At 38.6% G+C, this 24,122-nt stretch overlaps 5 protein-coding genes across 5 annotated transcripts in view; 3 read left to right on the forward strand and 2 right to left on the reverse strand.

Annotated features, from left to right (window-relative positions):
* LOC101300179 (cysteine desulfurase 2, chloroplastic-like) overlaps nucleotides 1-2,687 on the forward strand; it is a 5,893-nt gene extending 3,206 nt beyond the window's left edge. The window contains exons 8-10 of the mRNA XM_004306417.1: nucleotides 896-995; nucleotides 1,993-2,151; nucleotides 2,284-2,687. Coding sequence (XP_004306465.1) covers nucleotides 896-995; nucleotides 1,993-2,151; nucleotides 2,284-2,454 — 430 coding nt within the window. The 3' untranslated portion in view covers nucleotides 2,455-2,687. The remainder of the gene's footprint in view (nucleotides 1-895; nucleotides 996-1,992; nucleotides 2,152-2,283) is intronic.
* Nucleotides 2,688-4,044: 1,357 nt separating this feature from the next.
* LOC101302789 lies at nucleotides 4,045-5,776 on the forward strand. The gene is made up of 2 exons (XM_004308144.1): nucleotides 4,045-5,318; nucleotides 5,725-5,776. The coding sequence occupies exons 1-2, from the start codon at nucleotides 4,045-4,047 to the stop codon at nucleotides 5,774-5,776; spliced, it is 1,326 nt and encodes a 441-aa protein (XP_004308192.1).
* A 2,489-nt stretch (nucleotides 5,777-8,265) lies between these two features.
* Nucleotides 8,266-10,136, reverse strand: LOC101300478. The gene is made up of 2 exons (XM_004306418.1): nucleotides 8,683-10,136; nucleotides 8,266-8,538 (listed from the first exon to the last, which is right to left on the reverse strand). The coding sequence occupies exons 1-2, from the start codon at nucleotides 9,917-9,919 to the stop codon at nucleotides 8,534-8,536; spliced, it is 1,242 nt and encodes a 413-aa protein (XP_004306466.1). The 5' UTR covers nucleotides 9,920-10,136; the 3' UTR covers nucleotides 8,266-8,533.
* Nucleotides 10,137-16,444: 6,308 nt separating this feature from the next.
* On the forward strand, nucleotides 16,445-18,784 carry LOC101303072 (probable polygalacturonase At3g15720-like). The gene is made up of 8 exons (XM_004308145.1): nucleotides 16,445-16,708; nucleotides 16,828-16,923; nucleotides 17,039-17,176; nucleotides 17,381-17,551; nucleotides 17,678-17,885; nucleotides 17,996-18,077; nucleotides 18,212-18,320; nucleotides 18,431-18,784. Exons 1-8 carry the CDS (start codon nucleotides 16,445-16,447, stop codon nucleotides 18,782-18,784), a joined length of 1,422 nt encoding a protein of 473 aa, XP_004308193.1.
* A 536-nt stretch (nucleotides 18,785-19,320) lies between these two features.
* Nucleotides 19,321-24,122, reverse strand: part of LOC101300757 (transcription factor GAMYB-like) — a 13,336-nt gene continuing 8,534 nt past the window's right edge. The window contains exons 2-6 of the mRNA XM_004306419.1: nucleotides 23,980-24,117; nucleotides 23,671-23,811; nucleotides 22,633-23,045; nucleotides 20,223-21,240; nucleotides 19,321-19,864 (exon numbers count right to left, since the gene is read on the reverse strand). Coding sequence (XP_004306467.1) covers nucleotides 19,554-19,864; nucleotides 20,223-21,240; nucleotides 22,633-22,992 — 1,689 coding nt within the window. The 5' untranslated portion in view covers nucleotides 22,993-23,045; nucleotides 23,671-23,811; nucleotides 23,980-24,117 and the 3' untranslated portion in view covers nucleotides 19,321-19,553. The remainder of the gene's footprint in view (nucleotides 19,865-20,222; nucleotides 21,241-22,632; nucleotides 23,046-23,670; nucleotides 23,812-23,979; nucleotides 24,118-24,122) is intronic.

Below are 24,122 nucleotides of genomic sequence, written 5' to 3' on the forward strand. Positions count from 1 at the left end.
AAGAGAGATCTTTGTGAAGAAGTATCATGTTAAACCTTCTCTTCCTGGGTCTGGGTTTGAATATTGAGGAAAGGGTGAGGGAATGGTGCTTCCTTCTCTATACGGATTGTTAAACTCCAATAATTTTGCTGTTTCTAGAACATCATTTGATTCCTCTATATATCCTTTGAGCTGGAACCTTAGGTTCCAAGAATCTTAATGATTTAGAATTACAGTAGCTAACATCCACACTGCCATGTTTAGACAAATCCATCTTAGGAGACTAGGGTATTCTGTTTTTGGAGTTGTTAATTTTCTAAGCCGTTGATGGACAATTCTTCTCTTTTCTTAGTTTAGGCAATCTCCTAGTCATGTAATTTGGATCCACCCCGGTTCAGGTGTTAGCCTGGTTAATTGCTCATGGAAAATTGAACACTTTTGATATGGTTCAGAAGATATGACCTTATGTTCTGTATTCCCCATTGATCTGGATTGTGCACGAGTGCGGTTGAAACTGTGGATAATTTGCTCGTTCATTGTCAAATTCTGCCGTCTTTGTCCTAAGGTTTTAGGGTGGCTGACCAGAGATGGTAGCCTCCAGCTTTATGTGCTAATTCGTGGTTTTGGGGAGAGATTTTATGAAGCTGAATCTTTCATGAGAGAGAGAGTTCAATACTGGTGATCTTTTATCGGCTTTAGTTGGATTGGAGATCTTCAAAATGCTTATGCTGTTATATTAATTTTATTACTTTCTTTGATTGTAGGGATTTTGGTATATGTAACTGTGTTTAGTATATTTTTGATAATTTGTTATCAGCAATTGTATGTTTCTTATATTTTTATACATATAAATCTAAATTATACATATGGCTAGCTTCTGATGTTGTTTGTAATTACCACGCATAAACTCTACTAGATTCGAGGCTGGAACACCAGCAATTGGGGAAGCAATTGGGCTGGGAGCAGCTATTGATTATTTGTCTGGAATTGGTATGCAAAAGATACACGAGTATGAGGTATTGACTTATCTGCCTGTTAATCTTTTTTATATAATTAATATATGCCTTGTCCGTTACATGGGATTTAAATGCATTTGATCAATTTCTTTGGTGTGGTTTGACTAGGCTAACTTTAATTTAAGTAAATAGCTGTGAATATTCATCCAATATACCAAGACCGTGCTCAAATACGGGAAGTATACCATGTGGCATGGTGGTTGTGCTTTGAAAATGGAGATAGTACCAAAATTGAATTTGAAAGCGGTAGGGAATGAGTTTGGAGTCAATTAGTAGAAAGCCAAAACCGCAAGCACAACCTGATGGTCAATTGCTTTGGTTTTTGCAAGTATGTAACTTTGTAAGGTTGGTTTGGTTGGTTTAACTCTACATTTGCCCAGCCCTACCCTACGCTTATAGATATCTGAACAATTGTCTTTTTCTTGTTTTTGTTGGTTTCTTTGCGGAAATTAAATATGTCAGAAAAAGTATGTTACCCAAGCAGGGCCTGGATTCCCAACTTTACATATGAAACTTTTTAATTGTTATCATAAGACTTGACTTTGATGTATAGCAATGTGAATTTAATATAATGTACCACAGCCGTTTTTAATTTTCTAGTATATGATAACTGCAGTTTTCCTTTTCGTTTCATTTTCATGTAGTGTTAATGATTTTCTTTGGAGAAGATGTGTTGTTATTGATATGTTTATATAAATGAAAGAATTTGGGTTCTTTTATGCTGTAGGGAGCATTGTTTGCATTCATTCTGTGTTAAGTACTGATTATCCAATGAAATCCTGTATTTCATGTATCATATTAATTGGGGGTTGTGTAGACTGGGAGAATTAACATGTTGGTTAACTATTACAATTATTTTTAGGAAGCGATGAATTTTGGATTTGATTAAGCTGGTAACATTATGCATTCAGAGACTTTGCATAGAAAATATTGTCTTTATTTAACCACTTTGTATTGAAACTTCATTATTAATTGTCATATTTATTTATTTTTGCAGAGAGAGCTGGCCAAATATTTGTATGATAGTCTTTGTACAATACCCAACATTCGCATTTATGGTCCAGTGCCTTCAGAAAATAACCACCGCGCTGCTCTTTGTTCTTTCAATGTTGAGAATATACACCCTACAGATTTGGCAACTCTTCTTGACCAAGAGGTATCTTTATGCAAGATGAAGCAAAACTAGTATAGGCTTTGTTCCTTCATTTCCAACTTATTTTTGACAATTTCTAATTTATGTATTATCTCAAAAACTAGCTATATGTAACTGATTTAAGTTTAACTGCAGCATGGAGTGGCAATCAGATCAGGTCACCATTGCGCCCAACCCCTTCATCGACATTTAGGAGTCGGTTCAAGTGCACGTGCGAGTCTCTACTTCTACAACACTAGAGAGGATGTTGATGACTTTATCCATGCCCTAAATGACACAGTCAGATTCTTTAATTCTTTCAAGTAGTCTTGTAGTCATTCTTCAATTCTCAGGTGATTGTAAATTTTGTATGAGTTTAAGTTATTTGAGAATTATTACTCTTAGCTTACCTAGCTCAGATACGTGGACCAGAAAAAACAAAAGCACAATTTGTATAATGTACGGCAGGAACTCAACCCACTAGTGTGATAAACAAGTCTTTTGAAAGCATAGGCTTGGAAAACTGATATCAGAAGAAACATAGTTCTTCAAACATAATTCATCAAGAAAAATCAAGAAGAATTCATCCTTTTGGGTTCCTAGAGCTGCAAATTTCTGATGTCTTGGTTACATTGTAGTATAAAGCTGCGAATTGTTACGTTAATTGTGATCATAATCTACTTCTCCACCATTTTTTGCTTCACTATGAGAAATATAACATAAAGGGTATAATGAGGCAACTCTCTCTCGATCTCAAGCTTTCAAAGGGACCGAGAAGGTGTAACAATATGTTGGCTCACTTGGAACAAGAAGTGAGTTTGGTACATTAGGCAGTTTCTGGCTTTCTGCCATAAGAAATTGAAACGTCTGTTGTGTATATCTTGCAGGTTTCAAATCTGAAAAGTGGACCCTCAAAGCTTGAGAGATGAGAGACTACAAATACGGATTTAAAAAAAGAGGGACCAAACTAAATTTAGCTCCAAACAGAGCTCAGTCTCATCCAAATCTCAACAGCCAGCGCAACAGGACTGTTGCACTGCTACCACTAACCACCTTTGACGACTGCTGCTCGTTGCAAACTGATGTTCCCAAATCTAGGTTGCTAAAGATTCAAACAAAACTAAAACTATATTGTTACAACTACACACTAAGCAACCCTGAAGGTCCATAAATTATATTAGATTCAACACACGTCTGACATCATCACGTCGATGTTGGATTGCCACGATTGAAGTGGACTATTTGCAAAAGATGATTTTCATTTGTTCATCTCTCTTTAGGTTTTGTCATTTCAAGACGATTTAGTGACAACGTTAAGTTTATTTAAAATCTACACGACAAGTATTTTGATAGTTTTATAGAATTTATAAATGATTACAGATACACAAGTCGTCTCTTGTTTTCTTCTCGAAACCGGTTTCTAGAACCCAGTTCCCATCGGTTAATATTTGATTGCCACTAAAACACCAAAATTAAAGCATTCCCTTTTGCCCAAAATCCAAATAGAGCAATTTTTGATACGGGGGAAATAACAAGAGCGTCAACACAAAGAATTGAGCTTTTGGTTAGAAAGGTGATGAAAAATTACAGATTTTTCAACGAAATAATGGTAGAGTTTTAGAGAGTATAGTGGGTAATTAAAGATGAGAAAGAGATTATCTAGTTTTATGATTTTGGATCTGAGCAATGTAGTTTGAGATTGGAACCGCATCTTGCATGTATGGGGTGCCATCGAAATAAAAATTAAATAATTAATTAAATACAAAAACGATAAATTTTAATCCAAATCAGCTAAAACATCTCAGTTTTTGAATAAAGATGGAGCAAATCAGACGCTGGGTGACAGTAGCTGACCAGGTGATCATTTGGGTTAGATGCCCAGACCTAAATGTTTGATAAAAGTGAAGGGGCGCAGATATGTCGTTTAGATCTAAATTCCTATCAAAGAGCAACACCAAGGGTGGCCAGAATGTGGAAGAAGAAAAGCAGCGCCCTACGCAAGCAGTCTTAGCAGCAGGTAAGCGCCGGGGAAAGAAAGAGAAAGGCTTTATTCCGGCGGACGATCGGCGGTCTCTATACCTCTGCTTCGGTGAGTACGAAGAGGGCAATAAGGTGTCGTACACGATTCTATCTGTGAGCTTGCGCCAACTGCTTGCTGCTCCTTCTCCACGGAAATTACAGTTGTTCACTAAAATTTCGGGCGATGGCGATGATATGCCCCGTTATATGGGTTGCGGCGTCTGGGGCTCCAAAATCCTGTTGGGCGGTGGCGCAAAGCCGATGTATATGCATTGTCCCATAGATGGACAACCCGTTTTTGGGCGTCTCCGACATCACGAGGTCCGAAAGTTTTATTGTTTTGAGACTGGAAATGGAAATGGCAATGGCAATGGCAATGACATGATGGTAGAGCCGCCGAAGAAGATGTTAAAAGGGAGCATTCAGCCCCTGCTGGTGGAGGTGGACACCAAGCTTTATGCCCTAGGTAAATCATTTCGCTCTTTTGAAATGTTTGACGGCGATAATTGGCATGAACTGCCGAAACCTCCACACGGAACTTTTTCGTGTTATCCGTTTACAGAATCACACCCGGATTGGAAGAACGATATATACTATGCAGTGGCAGGCACAAATATATTGGTTTCTGATGGTAGGTCAAGCTTCCGGTTTGACACAACTGATCCAGACCAAAGCTGGAGACAACTACTGCACGAGCCAGGCTTCGACTTCGACCGATTCTCTTTTAAGGGCACAAGTTTAGTTGTGAATGATGGTAAACAATTTGTGCTTTTCACATTCCAACTCTCTGCTGGTCATCACATTTCGGTGCATCTGATTCCATATGACTTTAGTATCATCAAACAAGACTACAGCCGTGTCCAGCTGCCTTCATACTTGATGAATTACAAGGACGATCATCTTGGGCAGCTTCCATTAGCCAATTATCAGCTGGTACACCTGGGAGATAATACTGTCTGCCTTCTTTTGTCTGAACTCCGCCATTATGCCAACAAGAAGATAATCAGGTGTGTTGAACCCGTAGCATTCACGTTCAAAGTCAGAGACAATGCCACTTCGTCCTTGAAAGTCAAATTCCTGCCTCGCACCCCAATGCTCATATATGATGAGGACAATGATGATGATGTGGATGTGCCTTCTAGAGCTGGACAAATGCTTGGTGCCTTCATGCTGTAATCATCCTACCACTCTTCCTTTTAATTTGCTGCTTACAGTTTCTTGGTTACTATCTCTTTTGCTTGCGTTTGATGGTTTTATTAGCTGGATTGTGTCTCAAGTTTCGCGTCTTTAAACCTGCATATGTAGTGCCTTTACAATACATGACCACACTTGGTATAGATAGTTAGATATATGGAGTTTGCAATGGAGGAGTAATAATTTTTTTAAAATTAAGTGATGAAAAGCTGATATGCTGCTAAGGCCATGTCTAGAACCTTGGAGAGTGTATTAGCAAATTGGAAACTAGCCAAATAGTTTTCTCTATTTGTTCCTGTCCTTTTTTTGGTTTTATTTTCTTTTCTGTTGGTGGGCAAGAATTGCAAAGGAGATGTAATGAGATCTATTATTTATTTGCAACAGGGAAAATCCACAAGTCCTTCCAGCTGAATTTCAGAGTGTAGAAGGAGGATAAATGTCACAATGAGGATGGTATGAACCAATTCCATAAACGATGCCTTCTTTTTGCCCTCAGACTCGGATAGTTAAATTACATAAATGGTCTCTTTCAGTCAGTATATATAAGCACACGATGAAGTGTCTTGCTGTTGCTTTTAGGGTCTAAAAACTATCTCCACAATACAAAAAAATACAAAAATTACAGGATGTTCAACATCATTCATTTTATTTATTTACTATTTGTGCTCCTTTTCTTTTCTTAGTATCTATAATTCCTACTTTCATACAGATTTACGATACTTGACAGTACATTTGCATGATAGGACATCATATAAGTAGTACCGGTCATCTTCAGTGTTGTGCTACTGTCATATCATACTTTGGGATTTATATATGTTTGATATCAAACTTGGCCCTGGTCCCTGAAATTCCAAATCATAGAACCTGAATTTCTAAACTTGTTTTCCCCGTGTGAGTGAAATTTGAGCTTGGTGGTTTACTTTTATTATATATGCTTCAAAACCTGAATTCTTAACTTGTTTTCCCTGAGTGAGTGAATTCTATAGCTCTGATGGTTTTGGAATATTCCTGTGGACCTAACTGAAGGTTCTTTTTGTTAGTGGCGCCCAAACATGATACATGATTCTTTGTGATTTCCTGGTCTCTGTACATCTGCTCTTGCTACTTCTCTGCTGAAATTTATGTATTCATATACAAGGTCTCATTTCCTGCCTCTACATATATAGAGAAGTGCAAGGACTAAATTATACTTTCTGTTGTGGTATTGGGAATGTAGAAAAATTATGTACATATGACTTGCTTCTTTCTTTTGCTTGTAAAGAAGTTCGGTCATTGTCCATGTCGGCAACATAAGCTATTTTTTTTTTTTTGTTTTCTTTTGGTATGTGTGTGTGTGTGTGTGTGATTGTTTATTTTCTTGAGAAAAATAAGTTCGGGTCATTATCCAGTTGGGTGCCTTAAACAGATGGTTTATTTGAAAACAACTGATGGGAAAGCTGATATGTTGTTAAGGCTATGTCTAGTTCTTGGAGAGTTTATTAGACCGGCGTAATCTTACGAGCATCTTGCTGTAGTTTTATTTCATTTATTTTTTACTTAAACTTCACTAATCATTAACCTATCTTTAGTGTTGTCAAGGATTAAGCAAATCATTTTTATTTTCTTAATCCGAAGGATTCTATATCTTACAGCTAAAGTATTTTTTTTGGTTCTCCTAGGAGCTAACAACTTGATATGGTGATAATCGATATTTTTTTGTCTGGTCAAAACCATACGTTAAAAATATAATTGGATCGCGACTTGGCCTTAATTGCAATAGTAATTAAGTTTCATGGCTGCAATTTGCATATTTCGTTGTCCATTCAGTTTGTACTTTGGAGCAAGTCAGTGATTCACTTGTAGCTTTATCGTTTGGATCTCCTTTGTCAATAGGGAACTATTTGATATTTAAACAGCTGTGAGTTTTGAAATTGAAAATTTAAGTGGGCTGAATGCATGTTGGGTCTTCTGTACTTTCTCCTTTCCTTTTTTTTTTTCCTTTTCATTTTCTTTTCTTTTGGTGGGCATGAACTGCAAAAGGATTTTAATCATGATATTTTTTTTATTTGTATCAGGGAAATCTCCCAAGTGAAGATCAGTTGTAACTCACAAGAGGAGGACCTTGCAGTAGAATAACTATTGGAGTGCACAAGGAGTAGTATTTCTGTGAAAACTAGAACTTGTTTTTATCTCCTAGCTAATTTAGGATTTAAGATTATTAAAACTCAATCTCGACAGTTCGCCGCTGGTTGCTTGCATTGTTCGCTTAGTCTTTCCTTTAGTGACTGAAGCTCTTGCTTTTAAATGAAGGCTGTGACGAGTATAAGTTCAGACTTGAGAGATTCTATTCTTAGTTGAGGTGTAAGGGACACCGTCATTGTTCCCAAACTTGGTGACTATTATTTGCATATATGGTAGACTTGTTACAAAGAATAATTACTGGCAGGTTGTTTCGGGATCTATGGTTAACATTTGGACAGAACACTGTCGTACTCCTACTGACATCATGGAGCCTGTTCGCATAATTGAAACTACTCGGCACATACCTAGTAATGTTCCTATTATGGTTGGGATACTCGCACCTAGCAGCCTGACAACATCAATGTCACGTACACTGGCCTTTACAAATCTGTGCTATCGTACATGAAGATAAACAGCTCTATAAGACTACCCACCCATGTGACGGATGAACCAAACAACCTGTTTACATAAAGGCGAGTAGTGTGTGTTACAACAACACAGAAGTCGCCTGGGTGCTGAGAACTGACCAAGTTCAGTTATGAATGGATTCATTTCAGCACATTTCAGCAAAGCAATTGTTCTACAACTAATTTCGAAATAGCTTCCAAGTCGACATGCGCGCTAAATTTAGCATAAGAAAGACCATTGCATATTTTTAAACCAAAAATACGCGCCCTTATTGCTAGTGACTAATAAAACATTTCAAAAATAGTCTTTCATGTAAAAGGCACTACAAATGTATCATATTTAAACTTAATAGAACATTATACTGTGCAGAATTAAACAAGACAGTACATCTGATTTCTGAACAACTATATATCATGATAAAACCAGAAATGTTGGGAGCACTTGAAGATTATAATGTGCACCACCATATAAGTACTATCCTGATAAACCCAGATAATAAACAGCTAAATGGACCACAACTGCTGAGCCCTCTTGCGAGCCTTCTTTTCCCCTTCACTTCATAAACTTACCCTGTTGCATAATTTGATTAACAACAACGTCATCAGATGTTCCATAAAAAAATGGAAGGGGGAGGAGAAAAATCACAGGGGGTCTCAACAAAATAAATACAGAAACATAAAAGCTTTGGAAACGTGAAGAGGATTAAAAACTCACCAACAACAGCACCAACCATCTGTTCCATATTCCAAAGAAGGGCCTCCGACTCAGCCTTATCTTGGAATTCCCAGTTGCGGGTAGGATAAAATTTGGCTCTGAATTTGTTTCCCTCTTCGAGTCGGAAGCTAAATGTGATGGCGGTTACAAGCAACTTTGATGTTTTGGTTTTAGAATAGAGAAAGCAGACTTTCTGACCTCCTAGGTCAACAAATTGAGAATCCTGAACAACATCAAGATCTTGTGGTGGCAACATTAGCGATTGAGAAGGCATCATCGGTTCATCAGAGCCGTTTATCAACAGGTGTACTTTGATCTCACGTGAATCAGGTGGAATGACATCATGGGAAAAGACTACAAACCCTTGTGCTGTCTGAACCCCTAGAGTTGCACCCTCAAATCGGAAACGTGAAACTTTCCACTCAACTGGCCAGTTTTCATTAACTCTGGAAAGGTTGCACTTGTATGAATATTCAGGATGCTCTGGATTAGACACAAAAAGTTGACTACCCAAAATTGCAAAAGAGAATCTTGAATAGTAAATGAGCCTTCTGACAGACTCATCAACAACACCCATCTCCTCATCACCAGCACCGCCACCCCAAGACCCATCAACACCAGCACCAGCACCAATAGGGTATGCATAAGAAGGAGGGTCCGGCAAACGAACCCACTGACTGTCAGCAGACTGACACATTTCAAAACAGTTTGTCCATTCACCTTTGGAACCGGCGCAAATTGGAGGAGGCGGGTTACGAGCGAGAGCGAACAAATTTCCATCAACGTTCCAAATAAGCGGCCTCACTTTCCCGTCTAAGAAAGGGGCCAAATTTGCTTGAAAAATGTTATTTCTAGCTCTAGTCTGGATGTCCCAAATATCTCTACACGGCTCTGCTACAACCAATTCTTTGCAGTACTTGGCTCCAAATCCCCCAGCCAGCAATAACGTAGAAAATCCCATACCAAAACCAGCACAAGCCCCCAAATTATCATTATTCGAAATTGCGAAAGCAGTTCCTAATTTTAAATCCTTACTAAACAAGAGGGCTTTCAAATTGATACGATAAACAGAATACCGCACCTTGCATCTGCGGCCATAGTAGTCGGCCACGCACAAATATAAGCTTCTGTCTTGGTCGTTCCACTCTGCTTGTTCCTCCCCCAGTTCGGATTTCGAAACATACTCAACTGCGGGTGGTGAGGACCCGCCGACCTCATGGCAATGTGAACAAGACATACGGAAACGAATTGCCGACAGCTGGCTACCAGAATCAAGACCCACAATTTCAGAAAACTACCCAACTCGTAAAGCAGCAGACTCTCCAAGATTATTTTATCTAAAGCATCGATAGAATTAGAGCAGATCTAATCATCGGAGCCCGGCGGTGCTCTCAGCGTTTGTTTCTTCTAATTTCACTCTAGCAAGGGATGGTAGATTCGATTTTGGTTTCATCTGTTGGGGGGTTTAAAGCGGAGTGCAAACGGTATACTCGGTCGCCTTCGAATCCTAGGTTTCATTCTTTTTTTTCTTTTTCTTTTTTTTTAGTAGAAAAAAAAAAATTACAAGGAAAAACTCTAAGACAACCAATTTTAAAAAGAATCTAACTGAAATCTACTCAAAGCTTGAGCAGGTAACTACCAACCCAAATCTTCGAGCACTGAAAAGCATCATCCGCCATGAAATTTGCTTCACGAAAGATATGGGTGAACCCGTGAGGAGATATTATCAAACCAATGAGTAAGATGCAAGATATCATGAAGAATTGGCTTGATCTTCCAGGAAGCATTGGCGGGATCCCGAAGACAATTGATCACCAACAACGAGTCCCCTTAAACTAGCAGATTCTTGTGGTAGAATCTCTTGGCAGCTAAAAGACCGTCTTTAAGAGCAAGGCAATCTGAAACAGGAGCATTTGAAGAATATAGACATCGAGCACTCTGAAACAGGAACATTCAAAAAAATGACCATCTTTTTTATTGTTTTTAGTAAAATAATCACTACTGCTATACTCCATACGTAATTACATATAGCATAGCGCTTGCTAATTTGCTTTTCAAACTTTTATGTAGTCACTAATTTAAAAAATATAAAGTATATAAATAATTTTTTTTGATTAAAAATGTACAAATAAATTGAGTTATTACAATAGCAGTTATTAACCCTCAATCACTCCCATCTCTCCATTTTTTTTTTCTCCCGTAAAAAGGGAGTGAAATTTAAAAAGTTGATCGACGAGTTGTCCTATTTTGACTCTCTATCGTGAAATTCAAAAACTTTAACTATTCAGAAAAGTATTAGAGAGCGGCTAGGGTTTCTTTCTCCTCTCTTCGGTTTTCAATCTCCTCGTCGCTTAGCACCCCCATCTCCACTCTCTCATCTCCTGATATCTAACGAGGTTTCCTCTCGGTTCGTTGCAACCCTCGCTATCCATGATGGCGATTCCACTTCCGGAGTTGCAGCACGTCCCTCGCTGTCGTTTTGTAGTCAGTTGCATGCTGTCTCTGAAGAGAAGGTTGCCGGAACCTTAGATGGTCATCAACACTTTGACCGCAGTCTAAGATTACCAAAATCGCCTCCAGAGACGATCGAATGACGATCATTACTTCCTCTAGTTTTCCAGAGCTGATGAGTGTCGCCATGTTCTTCATGGTGTCCCTTGGTTTTTCGACCGATCCCTCGCTCTTTATCACGTCAGAATATGACGGATTGTCAGAGGTTGCTGATTGACGGATTATCAATCATTTTTCATTTTATAGTTTCCAACTTGTATGTAATTAATAATTAAAATAAGAAAAATAATGTTTTCCTACAATCCTAAAAAATAATCTTCTTGCAACCAAAAAAAAAATCGATCTTCAACCAATACCAATCATCATCATCCTCATCTCATGCACACTAGATCTAGAACCCAAGAGAAGAATACTCATATAGGATTTGAAGAAATAGAAGATGTTGCATGTTATGATTCTAAATGTTTAGGTGGGCATTTTGTTAGTTTGGGCCTCCTTAAAATAGTAGTTTGTTAATGTAATAGGTCAATGGACCCGGGTTCTCTCTTATATGGGTCTTTAGGGTTTATTCTCTTACTATATAAGGCAATCTAGGATGCTTGTAATGGTATCGAAGAATATTGAAGTTTATTTTCGTAGTTTGTTTCTTAGCTGTAGCTTTCATTTCCTTCTCTCTAATGGCTTCCCATGGGTTTGATCCCGGGAATCCTATCAAGTGGTATCAGAGCCCACATCTGGGCTTGATTCCGGCGGGATATGGCGGAGGGGTTGCTGGAAATTGCTACGATCACTCTTTGGTCGAAGCCTCTTATTATCCTGTGACCAATTACACACCACCGCTGCATTTCACGCAGCCAAACTGTTACCCACCACTGCACCATTTCACACCACCAAGCCCTTACCTACCACCGCTGCATTTCACGCAGCCAAACCCTTACCCACCACCTCAGAATTTCTCACAACCAAACTACCCACCTCCGCAGCTCACACAGCCAAACTCATACCCACCACCGCAGAACAACCATTCTGCAACCCTAATCAATGGCCACTGGCTTCCTCTCCGATTCCCTTGTGTTTCTCAGGCTCACACACAAGACTACCCTTGTCCTCACTTGCAACCAACTCATACTATTCCTCCAAATACTACTTATGAGCCACCACCTCCAATTGCACCTGGTTCTCAGCTTTGTTCACTTCCACTGCAACTTGGCGGGGTCAGTGAATCAGAGGTCTCAATCGTTGATTCTGGACGACCCTCTCTCAATTACCCAGATGCAAAGCTTTCTGAGTTCATAGAATCTATGAGTAAATCGTTTGATACCTGCATATCTAAATGCATAGAGAGACTACAATTGTTCGAAGGTTTTTCGCCTACTCACAAGCCCAAATTCCAGAGCTCAGCGCCCAAAATCAGCTCTCCACAGCTACCACAACCCACCTCAAAGCTGTCACCTCTACTGGACGGCGCTCAATCTGTCAATCTCTTGATGCCCAGTCTCTCAACGTCTCGCAACAAGCGGGTCACTCTCAAGTCGACTGCAGCCATTGGAGGAGTGAAGAAGCGTCGCCTATTCAGGCCAGGAACTATTGTGCCTCGAGAGACCGGCAAGTACCAAAGGTGCAACAAGCCCCCATTCAAGAGCTCAGTTGTGCCTAGTACACTCGAAAACACTGTGTTAGCTCACTGGATTAGCAGCACCGTTTGGGCTCAGTCGAACAATACCCCTGCATCCTCTTGTTCAGTAAGTGATACTGGCACTAGCAATTCTGATTTCAATTTTGTGAGTATTGATTGTGATAGTGTGGATTCTATGCTTTTTGCGAAATTGAATGAAAATGAGAATCTAGAAAATGTTGAGGAAGGAATTTTTGATAAGAGGATTATGGTGAATAATGGAGATGATTATGAGCTCAGTGAGCTTAAGGGTATTGGCGTTCATCAAGAGAATCAAGGACCAAAGTCGTGTGTAAAGGGGAGAGAGAGTCAGACACTCCATCTATTTGATGAAATGCCAAAGTCAGAAGATGTGCGAAATGATGAAGTTGTGAAGGACGCCTATTCTTATCCGAAGAAGGCTGGGTACAATCCACACAAGATTGACTTTGTTCCCATCTCTGGATCTGAGGATGAGACCTTGATTGAGAGGTACACCAACTTTGACTGGTATAAGGCTACTACTCTCCTTGAGACTCATCCTTGCGATGTTGGGTTGAATATGAATAATCTTGCTGTCAAGGATCTCAAGCATGGTTTTGTTGCATCCAACTCCCAAGATGACACCACCAAGAATACTACTAACTTCACCTCACAGATCATCATCATGAACCACCCTAAACTTTATTCATCAAAGAAGGAGCACAGTGATGGGTACGATGGTAATGAAAATGATGTTAAAAAGGATTTGAAAAGTTCACAGTCAAGTCATTTCAGTGGAGGCACTGTAGTCTTTTCTGATATGCATGATTTGGAAGCTAGCCTTCAATCGAATGTTTTTAGCAGCAAGTCTTTTCTGGTTGTTAAGGACCTTGATTTGAAGGAATCAATCACAATTTTTAATGAGCAAATTATCAGGCCTCCTGATGATATCGAAGTCGATGATCACAAATGTGCTTTCTACAGGATTTTCTTTGAGTTCCTGATTGCTTTCTTTGAATGTACAATGGAGAAAGAGCTGTCTGTGAATTTTCATGATAACCATATGAAGGTAGTTGAGAAGTGTTTGGGATATGCTATGTCTCCCTTGGATGCACTTAACACAGTGCAGAAGTTGGGGTTCAAAATGGATTACCAGAATTTATACCAGCTTTTGTCATCCTTGAGTAAATTAGAAGGAGATTTGGAGGATAGGGTCACAAATACAAGCATGGAAAGAATGACTGAGTTCTCTAATACTTTGCAGCTTCATAGTTCTATTAAAGCTTATGAAATTGATTGTTCCATAACTTTAAAGTTTATGCTACTATTGCCTTTCAAACCAGTACAGTTGCGGTGCTTGGCTGTAGCACAAGACGAGTTGAAGGGAGCAGGTGTCTTAGACATGATTGTCAGCATGAGGAAGATAACTGTGTCATGCGCCATAACACTTGTTGAGATAAAGTGTAGTAACAACAGCAACCTTTCAAAGACCAATGAAATATGGGCTGCATTTGCAAACATTTCTTGGGAAGAGGCAGATTTGGCATCAGAAGAAAATGAACAGCTTTTGTTTCTAAATGTCATTTTCCAATTCATTGAGGCTATTTGGACATCTAAGCTAAAGGGTAAGTCTCTCTGCATAATTGGTGATATTCAGGGAGTCACTCAAAATGGTATGAATCTTTTTGCCTCTTCTAATCTAACTCATGTACATCAGTATAATGGTTTCCCTGCATTATGTGAGAGTGGCTCTAATGAAGTGAAAGAGATGATTGCTCATAGTATTCAAGAATCTATGCATACTGAGACAAATGACATAGTGGTATCAATGGAGGAGCAGATATCTACAAGTACAAGACTACCTTGTTCAGCTACTGATGTTGTTCTGAGAGTGGAAGCAATGCTAGATGAGAAAAGGGACTGCCATGGAATTGAACTGGGAAATGCAGGAGAATTGGTCAGTCAACCTCAAAAGATTTCCAAGTTAGACCTCCAGAGGCACTACTATGGTATCCAACCACTTTCTCCTCCTCGTGCAGGACCTAAAGCTTTGTCTGCTTTCATATGCCCTCAACCAAAGCCAGCCTTCATTGCTACTCAGTCAAATATCAGTGCTTCTCAATCACAGTTTGTCAAGCCTCAGCTGATTACATCTCCATCCCCATTACCAGTTTCTACTTACCCTCAACTGCAGCAAGCTCTTATCAAGAGAGTTGAAGCTCTGCCGACTTTAGGCGTTTGGCTAGTTACCTCTACTCCAGATAGATATATGATGGATTTGTGTCACTTGTTGGACATGTTGTCTCGTTTTGGGAAGACATTTTCAGGCTTGAGGTCAAGCCTGTTCTTTGAGCGGGTGGAAATGTTATGATTCTAAATGTTTAGGTGGGCATTTTGTTAGTTTGGGCCTCCTTAAAATAGTAGTTTGTTAATGTAATAGGTCAATGGACCCGGGTTCTCTTTTACATGGGTCTTTAGGGTTTATTCTCTTACTATATAAGGCAATCTAGGATGCTTGTAATGGTATCGAAGAATATTGAAGTTTATTTTCTTAGTTTGTTTCTTAGCTGTAGCTTTCATTTCCTTCTCTCTAATGGCTTCCCATGGGTTTGATCCCGGGAATCCTAACATTGCATATGAAAATCAAAAATAATGAAGATGATTATGAATATAGCAACCAGATTGCATAAAATTAGCCTGTAAACAATCATAATCATAAGGGATATTAAGGAAAACTGTGAGTTATGTATTGTGATAATCTTAATTAATTTTGTAACGGCTGAAATTTTTATCATCCTAAAGAACATATGTTTAGCCAATTCAACTTGTTTAATTTTGAATCTATTGGATTGTTTCAAGAAATTATAAGAGTTTTCAACAATAGAACAAAGAATTTACTAAGTGGTACAGTAGAAAAGGTCACACTCACATGTCACAGGTGGCTACAAATCCCCTACAATATATGGAGGATGAGTTTTGGATATATTAGGGTTTATCAAGGATGAGTAGCTAGTTTGCCCGTTTGTTGGATTGAATGATTTGATAAACTTCATAGTATATTTATTCTTCTGTTTTTAATTTTCTTACAAATGAATTACTGATTTAAATACATATTTTTCATATAACAAAACAGAAATTAATGACGCGCGGCTTGAATTTTTAGGGCTGATGTGGTCAATGCCATGTCATTTGGGATGGTTTCTTGGTATAGAATTTTGGTGTCCATAGCATTTTTTTTATTTAAAACTGAGTGTTTTTAAAAATTGAGTTTTTAAACCACAATACCAAACTAGAGTAAGGAAATCGCAGAATTAATAATTATATCACTCAATCAGAGGCCAATCAGAGAACATTTAGGCAACTGCACCAAAATCAGCTAAGGAATCGTCGCTATTATTTCCACCAAAATCAGCCATAATCTTGTCTTTCTCTAATCATATATCTTAATGATGTCCATTAATTTCTGCAAAGCATAGGAAAATGCACTATATATATACATATATATGCCGTATTCATCTCAATCAGTTTCTCAGCCCTCGGCCCTTCTCTTTCGCATGCTCATTCTTTCTTTCTTTCATTCTTTCATTGTTAGACTTATTAGCTAGGTAGATATATATGGAGGGTCGAGTACTTGCAATGATCTTTTTGTTCATGATCATTCTGGTTGCTTCACCCTCACCAAGTTCATGTGCTAGACTTACAGGTTTTCCCACAACAAATACTTTAAGAGATGATGACGAATTCATTGGTTATTATAGTGATCAAGGTGCTGATAAAACATCAAATTCATTCAAAGAAGAATATGGGGTTGTTGTTGCAACTACATCCGACAAGTATTATCATGCTCTTCCCAATCGCCAAACCGATGATGACTTACAAGTACATATATATGTTGCAAAATCAATTCCCTTATCTTGTTGTGATATACTAATACTTTCGTTAAATTCGAATAATTACTGCATCTTGGTTCGCTTCAATATTTCCTTGTTTACTGACAGGCATTCCCAGAAGAAGCATGGAGATCACCTGCAACAAGCACATTCAATGTGATGAATTATGGTGCTGTTGGGAATGGCGAAGTTGATGATACGCAAGTATGTATGAGTATGACATATTAACACAGCTAGCTTAATGAGCTAATTAATTCATTTTTTGTTTTTAGTACTTCTCCTTTTACTGATAGATTCTGTCTATTTATTTTGCTGAAAGGCCTTTCTGAAAGCATGGGGAGATGTTTGTGGATCCACTCAAGGCATCCCTACCCTTATCATACCAAAGGGCAAAGATTTCTTGCTCAATTCTGTGAAGTTTCAAGGGCCTTGCAGGGCTGCAAGTGTAAATTTTCAGGTATACATATATACAGATACTTGATTAATTATTTTGCCCACTAGAAGTTGGTCTATAGTTGTTGTATGAGTTTCTCTTATATAGGTTAGGAATGGCTTCAATTCCACTCAATGATAGAAACGAGAAAGGTGTTGAGTTGCTGTTATATTATTTTGGTTTAAAAACATACGTATGTACTGATCATTTTTAATCTGCATAACACAGCTAAATGGGAGCATTGTCGCGAAAAAGGATATGACTGCTTGGAGAGACAAGGACAAATGGGTTCAGTTTGACAATGTTCAAGGTCTGATAATCAATGGAGGAGGTCAAATTGATGGTCAAGGTCTGGTTTGGTGGAGAGCTTGCAGCACTACAAATTGCAAACGACCAACTGTAAGTGAGATTAACTTGACAATGTATTAGTGCTATTCATGTCTAGGACTCTAGGGCAATACTCATAAGTTCCATTTTGAACCAAATTTTGAACTATATATATTCATTCGTGATATTTTGCCGCAGGCTCTCCATATTAACGACTGTCATGGTCTCCGGTTGAGTGATATTACGCATATTGATAGTGCGAGGAACCATATCAGCATCAGCGGCTGCAATGATGTCGAAGTTTCTGGTATCCTTATTAGGGCTCCAGCAGATAGTCCAAACACTGATGGAATTGACATCTCTACATCAACCAATATCAACATTCGAGATTCTTCTATAGGCACTGGTAACTGGCCGGATTCAGATTTCCTAGCCCAAACACTATTATTACATCACCTTTTTCTTTTCTTTTTTCTTTTGTAATATTACATATGTGATGGTAATTTCTATTTATAGGTGACGACTGTATTGCAATCAATTCTGGTACATCTCATGTCAACGTTACTGGTGTTTTGTGCGGTCCAGGCCATGGTATAAGGTAAGTTCTCAAGTTAATTTCCATGTCTCCGACCATGAACCACGAAGCATGAACTGTAAACCTTAAACCCTAATCAGCACTGTACTCTCTCTCTTTCTTCCTCTCATTTTGACTATTTGTACATGTATGTGTAGTATCGGAAGTCTTGGTGAGCATGGTTCGTATAGCATGGTGGAAGATGTGCAAGTGAGAAAGTGCACCTTCAATGGCACAACAAATGGAGCAAGAATCAAGACATGGAAAGTAAGAGAGAACAAGAATAAGTATTGTGAATTTTATTTGCATTCCACCTTACCAAAGTATCTCATTTCAGCGATTTATTTTTACTTATTTATTGTGTGTGTAAAAACTAGGGCGGATCAGGGTATGCTAGGGACATCATTTTTGAGAATATCACAATTCAAGCAATCAAGAACCCTATCATTATAGACCAGGAGTATTCTGATGTTCTCTATACTGGATTTGGAACCCTGCATGACCAAGGAAGCGCTGTACAAGTGAGCGACGTGACGTTCCGTGACTTTCAGGGATCTGTTTCTGGGGATGTAGCCATTACTTTGGACTGCGACAATCGAGTAGGCTGCAAAAACATTGTAATGGATCACATCGACTTAACTTCGTCCGTTCATGGCAAGAAGGTTGCTGCCTACTGCAAGAACGTCCGAGGATTACGTACTTCATTATCTCCTAGTGTGACATGCGATTAAAGTATACCATAATTAGCTTCCTCGACTGTAATCTTCCCTGATCCATAAACAATAATTGAAATTCAAAGGTATGAACTCTCTACCTCACAGCACGATGAAAAACTAATCCAAGTACTGTCAGCTATAGAAGCTGATGTCTCATCCGTTATTTTTATGTTTTAATCTTGCAAAAAAGTTATCCATCTATTCTAAAGTCAGATGAAATAACAGTGGTTGTCCAGAGATTTCAAAACGTGGTTCAGGATTTCAGTTTTGTAAAGCTAAAGCTAGTAATTAGTTAATGTGCCATTGTGGAAATAGCATGTTGCTTCTGATGTTGTAAGTCCAGAACCATCTATGAGAGCATCAAATGCTATGATCACATAAAAACTGGTGACAACTAAAAAAGGATGAAAAGAAAAAAGACAGACAATGGACCATAAAACAATTTCAATGTCAACAAATTTATACCACCAAACAGTGATTCCACTGTATCAGAACGTTTCATGTTCTAACTGCATAATTATTCTACAATAAGAAAAGCCAGGAAGCAATCGTATACCCCGATCACATGTTCTGTTCAGGCATACATGAAATCAAGTGAACCACGAACAAAAAACAACAATGACCAAATCATACAAAACAGGACCACAAGTCTCAATCGCAAGTTCACAACTGGCGTCTCTCGGACCAGGACATAGCCAGGACTCACTTCCCACAGCTAACAAAATCAACAACATGAGAACAGGGGACAAAATGTTTCAACTTCATACACTAAACAGAGCATTTCTCAAGGAAGATCCGTCATTTGACAGACGGCAGGCATGTTGTTCCACGGGCAAGAACCGAGACCCCACCCTTGATTTGATGTAGAAGTTCCAGAAGCCATGTGCTTGTATTCAGTGACCAAATCCTCACCCAGAAGTGATACAATAGCATCATTCATATTCATGATTGATTGATCTTTAATCCCAGTACTTGGCTCCAGCCAATCTGAACCAAGTAATGCATCAGGGCGAATGTAATCCAATGGAGGTGAACTTTCTTTTTGTTTCTCAGGTGTCCAAGCATGGTCAGCTGGTTCAGGTTTCACATTGGATCCTGGAAGAACAATCAAAAACAACATAAGCCATAACAACTGGCAACAAATCATTTATCCTGCAAATTATGCACCACAAGTTCATTCTGCATACTAATGATAGGAGTTCAAATCAAAACATATAAATTAGACTTGACTAGGAGATTATGCTATCATATCTACCATAAGGGAAACAAATAAGCCTTTGTGAATTGGTATGAATAATTGAGACCATTTTAAAAGATTGGGAATAACAGGTGATGCATGGTGGTTCCAACTACTAAAAGAAAAACTGTTGCCAAGTAAAGAAAAATACACAGTTTTCTCAACGATGCGATCATCAACCTCACTCAACTGCAGATCTCAGATACAGATACTCACCAGTAATGGTCTCAGCAGGTGGCGCTTCCTCCAATGAACTTCCACTGGCACTGATAGGAGTGCACTCACTGAACAGCAAAGTAGCAGAATGGCCCAATGGAGATATTGGGTCGCCATATTCTTCCCATTCTGTCTCGCATACATTTAGAGTGGAACTATCAGCCACTTCCCCAGGAGTAACGCTAGATGAAATTGAACTCTTGTCTGTTGAATGATTCTTTGTACTACTAAGAGTCTTTGACTCATAGAGTAAAGCATCTAGCAGTCCACTGTTACGTGGTGAGGCGCAATCTGACTCAAATGCACCAACAGGTGGAGGAGACTGGATAAAATTATCAAATGATTCAAGTAAGGGTGGAGGAGGAGAAGTGCTCCAGCTACCTAAATCAGTTTCTGGATATTGGAGTGAAGGGAGCTCCAGCTTCACAGGCCCATAAGTGGGTCTGCAAGCCGAAGAATTGCCATTTGAAAGGGAATGGCAACCCTGAATTACACCAAAAGAAAGTGGACTCTTGGTGGTAGGATCAGGATCAGGTAGAAATGGCAACCCAAACGGTCGAGCAACTTTATCACAAGCATCATTTTCATATTGATCGAACTGGGGAAAACCATCTCTAAAGCTACTGCCAGAAGTAGGGAATAACGCCGTTGATTCTCGAGGACGCTTTTGGCGATGCATAGTTGGTGGCATAAAACCACAATATGGAGAAGAACCAAGGCCTTTCATCAGCATGCCACTTGCAGATATATCAGGAAGCTCAGGAACATAAGGTAAGACACAATTGTTCCCTTTCAAACTGTCAAATACAACATCAGGTATCTCGTAACTGTTAGATTGGAGGGAATCATGATGTGCTCTGTCTGTGCCATTAAGTGCACCACCGGAATGGCCTTGTTGACTCTCCTGCGATGCTTGCAAACTGAGCTCAGGAGGATAAAGTGGTAAGCCAGCTCGCTGACGTCTCTTAATTCTGGTATTCCAGTAGTTCTTTATCTCATTATCCGTACGGCCAGGTAACTAAGAAGAGCAAAAGAGACTGTTAATCAAGATTATCATCATGCTCAAGATAGTTTACATATATATACAGATACATATAATTTTACTTTTTATTCTTACACTAGTGAAAAATAACAATGGAAGTTTCAAGGACCCATTAAATACATTTATGCACAGGATCGTTATCAAATTTGATGACAATATATATGAGAGATGACAAGATCATCTCCTACATAAAGAACTATGCACAACAGTGAACTACTTTGTACATATAATCTCCTAAACACACTCCAATAATGTCATGTTCTCAAGCTTACAGGCATTACCACAGTATTGTTCATAATCTACTACTATGGAAAGCAACTATACTTGACCTGTCAAGGGAATCATATCATCTCATCATTTCTATGTCATAATTTCATTACCTTTCCATTACATCAAGCATTAATAGTTTCCATTATTGTGAATGTAGGAGATAGGAAGGAGAGAAAACTTTCGCACTCATAGTAGATCTTTAGACCCCAGTACTTATTTAAACTACAGACTACCCAGATTAGTACAGATGTCAAACATATCAGTAACAGATGTCAAACATATCAGTAACCTATCTAATGACCACACCTCACACTACTGGGTGCTGCCATAACCAAGTTCTCATTCTTCCAGATCGTAAATAATTAGTAAAATAGTGTAATTTACCCAATTGAGAAGCTATATCACTTGGAATCTCAATGAAACTAGGGTATTCAATGTTTGAGAGTTCTACAGGCTTTTGGATAGAGGGAAATGTTTTTATTTATTTATTTATTTTTTTTATCATAGAAGGTACTTAGATGAATCTATCTTATCTGATCTTAATGAGTTAATACTGGATCCTACCATAACCAAGTTCTCATTCTTCCAGAGCGTAAATAATTAGTAAAATAGTGTAATTTACCCAACTGAGAAGCTATATCACTTGGAATCTCAATAAAACTAGGGCGTTCAATGTTTGATAGTTCTACAGGCTTTTGGATCGAGGGAATGTAATTTTTCTGATCATAGAAGGTACTTAGATGATTCCATCTTATCTGATCTTAATGAGGTAAATAGCACAAAGGGCCTTATTGAGGTAGTGGAAGTAGGTGCAGCAGTCAGAATTTTTTTTTTTTTTTTCCTTAGAAGCTCAGGAGACATAACAAGTAATTGGGAGTTTTCTATCATGATGAACTTCAATATTATTTTCTTTTCATTTCTTAACACAAACACAGAAGGATTATACTAAGAAAATAAAAAAGATATAACCCATGGAGTCATTCCAATGAACTTCTGTATGGAGCATGTTCCCATGTTATATGTCTGAATGTGATATTAAATATGAGGTATAAGAAAAGGAAACAGAGCTTGGCAGGGATAAATTATCTATGTACTTACATGTGCCGCCATTCGCGCCCATTTGTTTCCCATCTTTGCATGGAGTTCAACAATCAAACGTTCTTCTTCTGGAGTAAAGGCCCCTTTCTTCAGATTCGGCCTTAGGTGATTTGCCCATCGCAGCCGGCAACTTTTGCCACAGCGGAACAGTCCTGAGTGCTTCTGAACAGCATTCCAGTTTCCTTCCCCATGCTTCTTAACGTACTCCACCAAAATTGCGTCTTCAGCCGTTGTCCATGGCCCTTTCTTTAGAATAATTCCGCCATTTCCAATTCCTCCGTTATTCTCATCCATTAACGGCGACTCAATTTGATCCTTAGAAAACATTCCATCTTCACTGTCACTTGTTGTTCGACTCATCTCCTAATTTCTATCAAAACAAGCAAAGACCATGCAAAGAGTAGCTTGACAACCTGCATCAAAAAGAAGAAGAAACAAACAAACAAATGAGTAGAACTGTATCACCTCTTTTGATCCACTTGTAATACACGCACTGACCCTACACTGCCCCTTTACTTAAAAAACAACTAACAATAAATGTAACTGCTCGTGTCATTAATGCAAACAACACAAAACTCCAAAAGCTCACAACAATGGTAGAATCCATAAACAGAAAGAATTATGAGTAATTTAGCAAAATTCAACTTATGGATAGAGAACAGCAAAATGAGCAAGCAACACTTAGATACATTAATGATATGTTATAAAATGCAAGTACAGTGCAGATCTTCAAAACCCACAAAAGGAAATCAACCGAGTAAATATTCCAATGTAAATCATTTAAAACCGATTCAAAAGCAATCACTCGATCAGTATAATGTGATAGAAAATCGTAAAGCCCCATCGAGCCGGCAAACCAAAAAAAAAAAATTCACTTGGCATTTAATACAACATAAAAGAAACAAAGATTGAATCTCAGCTGAAGTAATTAACACGAATCGAATCCTAATCACAAGCCAAATTTACGCAGCAGAACAATTGCTTCTATAAATGAATCAACGGAAAGAAAATAGGGTAATAAATAAATGAATGAAATACCTGAATCAAAAACCCAAAAGATAGGTCCTTTTTCGCAATCAATGATTTCCAGAACCGGAAACCGCGAATCGCAAATCAAAATCGTCTCAAGCGTAGTGTCGAATTGATCCGAGAGCTGAGAAAATCGAATTAATGGAACACCTGAAAACGCCCAAAACAGGAAAGAAAAAAAAAAAACTCATAAATACAAACCAAAATCACGAAATGATTTGCGAATTGAAGACGAACAAATCCAGCTGAAAATCTAGGGAAAATTGCAGATCGAGAGAGAGAAATAGAAATAGAAACCCTAGAAATGGGATCCTGGACCTGAATTTGTGGAAGAGGAGGGAGACGATGCGAGCGTAGAGGGAGCAACACATCTGAGAGCTGCTGCCTGAGACCGATCCACACACACAGACACACCAGTAGAGAGAGAGAGAGAGAGAGAGAGAGAGAGAGAGAGCTCTGAG

The sequence above is a fragment of the Fragaria vesca genome, linkage group LG7 (genome assembly GCF_000184155.1).
Source record: "Fragaria vesca subsp. vesca linkage group LG7, FraVesHawaii_1.0, whole genome shotgun sequence".
NCBI classification, from domain to species: domain Eukaryota; kingdom Viridiplantae; phylum Streptophyta; class Magnoliopsida; order Rosales; family Rosaceae; genus Fragaria; species Fragaria vesca.

What these genes read in the sequence shown, in the direction of transcription:
- LOC101303072 (XM_004308145.1), top strand. Translation starts at nt 16,445, where the DNA reads ATGGAGGGTCGAGTACTTGCAATGATCTTTTTGTTCATGATCATTCTG. An exon ending in CAAATTGCAAACGACCAACT is followed by an intron (nt 17,552 to 17,677) that starts GTAAGTGAGATT and finishes ATTTTGCCGCAG; the next exon opens with GCTCTCCATATTAACGACTG. An exon ending in GGTCCAGGCCATGGTATAAG is followed by an intron (nt 18,078 to 18,211) that starts GTAAGTTCTCAA and finishes ATGTATGTGTAG; the next exon opens with TATCGGAAGTCTTGGTGAGC.
- LOC101302789 (XM_004308144.1), top strand. Translation starts at nt 4,045, where the DNA reads ATGTCGTTTAGATCTAAATTCCTATCAAAGAGCAACACCAAGGGTGGC. An exon ending in ATGCTTGGTGCCTTCATGCT is followed by an intron (nt 5,319 to 5,724) that starts GTAATCATCCTA and finishes TATTTGCAACAG; the next exon opens with GGAAAATCCACAAGTCCTTC.
- LOC101300478 (XM_004306418.1), bottom strand. Translation starts at nt 9,919, where the DNA reads ATGTCTTGTTCACATTGCCATGAGGTCGGCGGGTCCTCACCACCCGCA.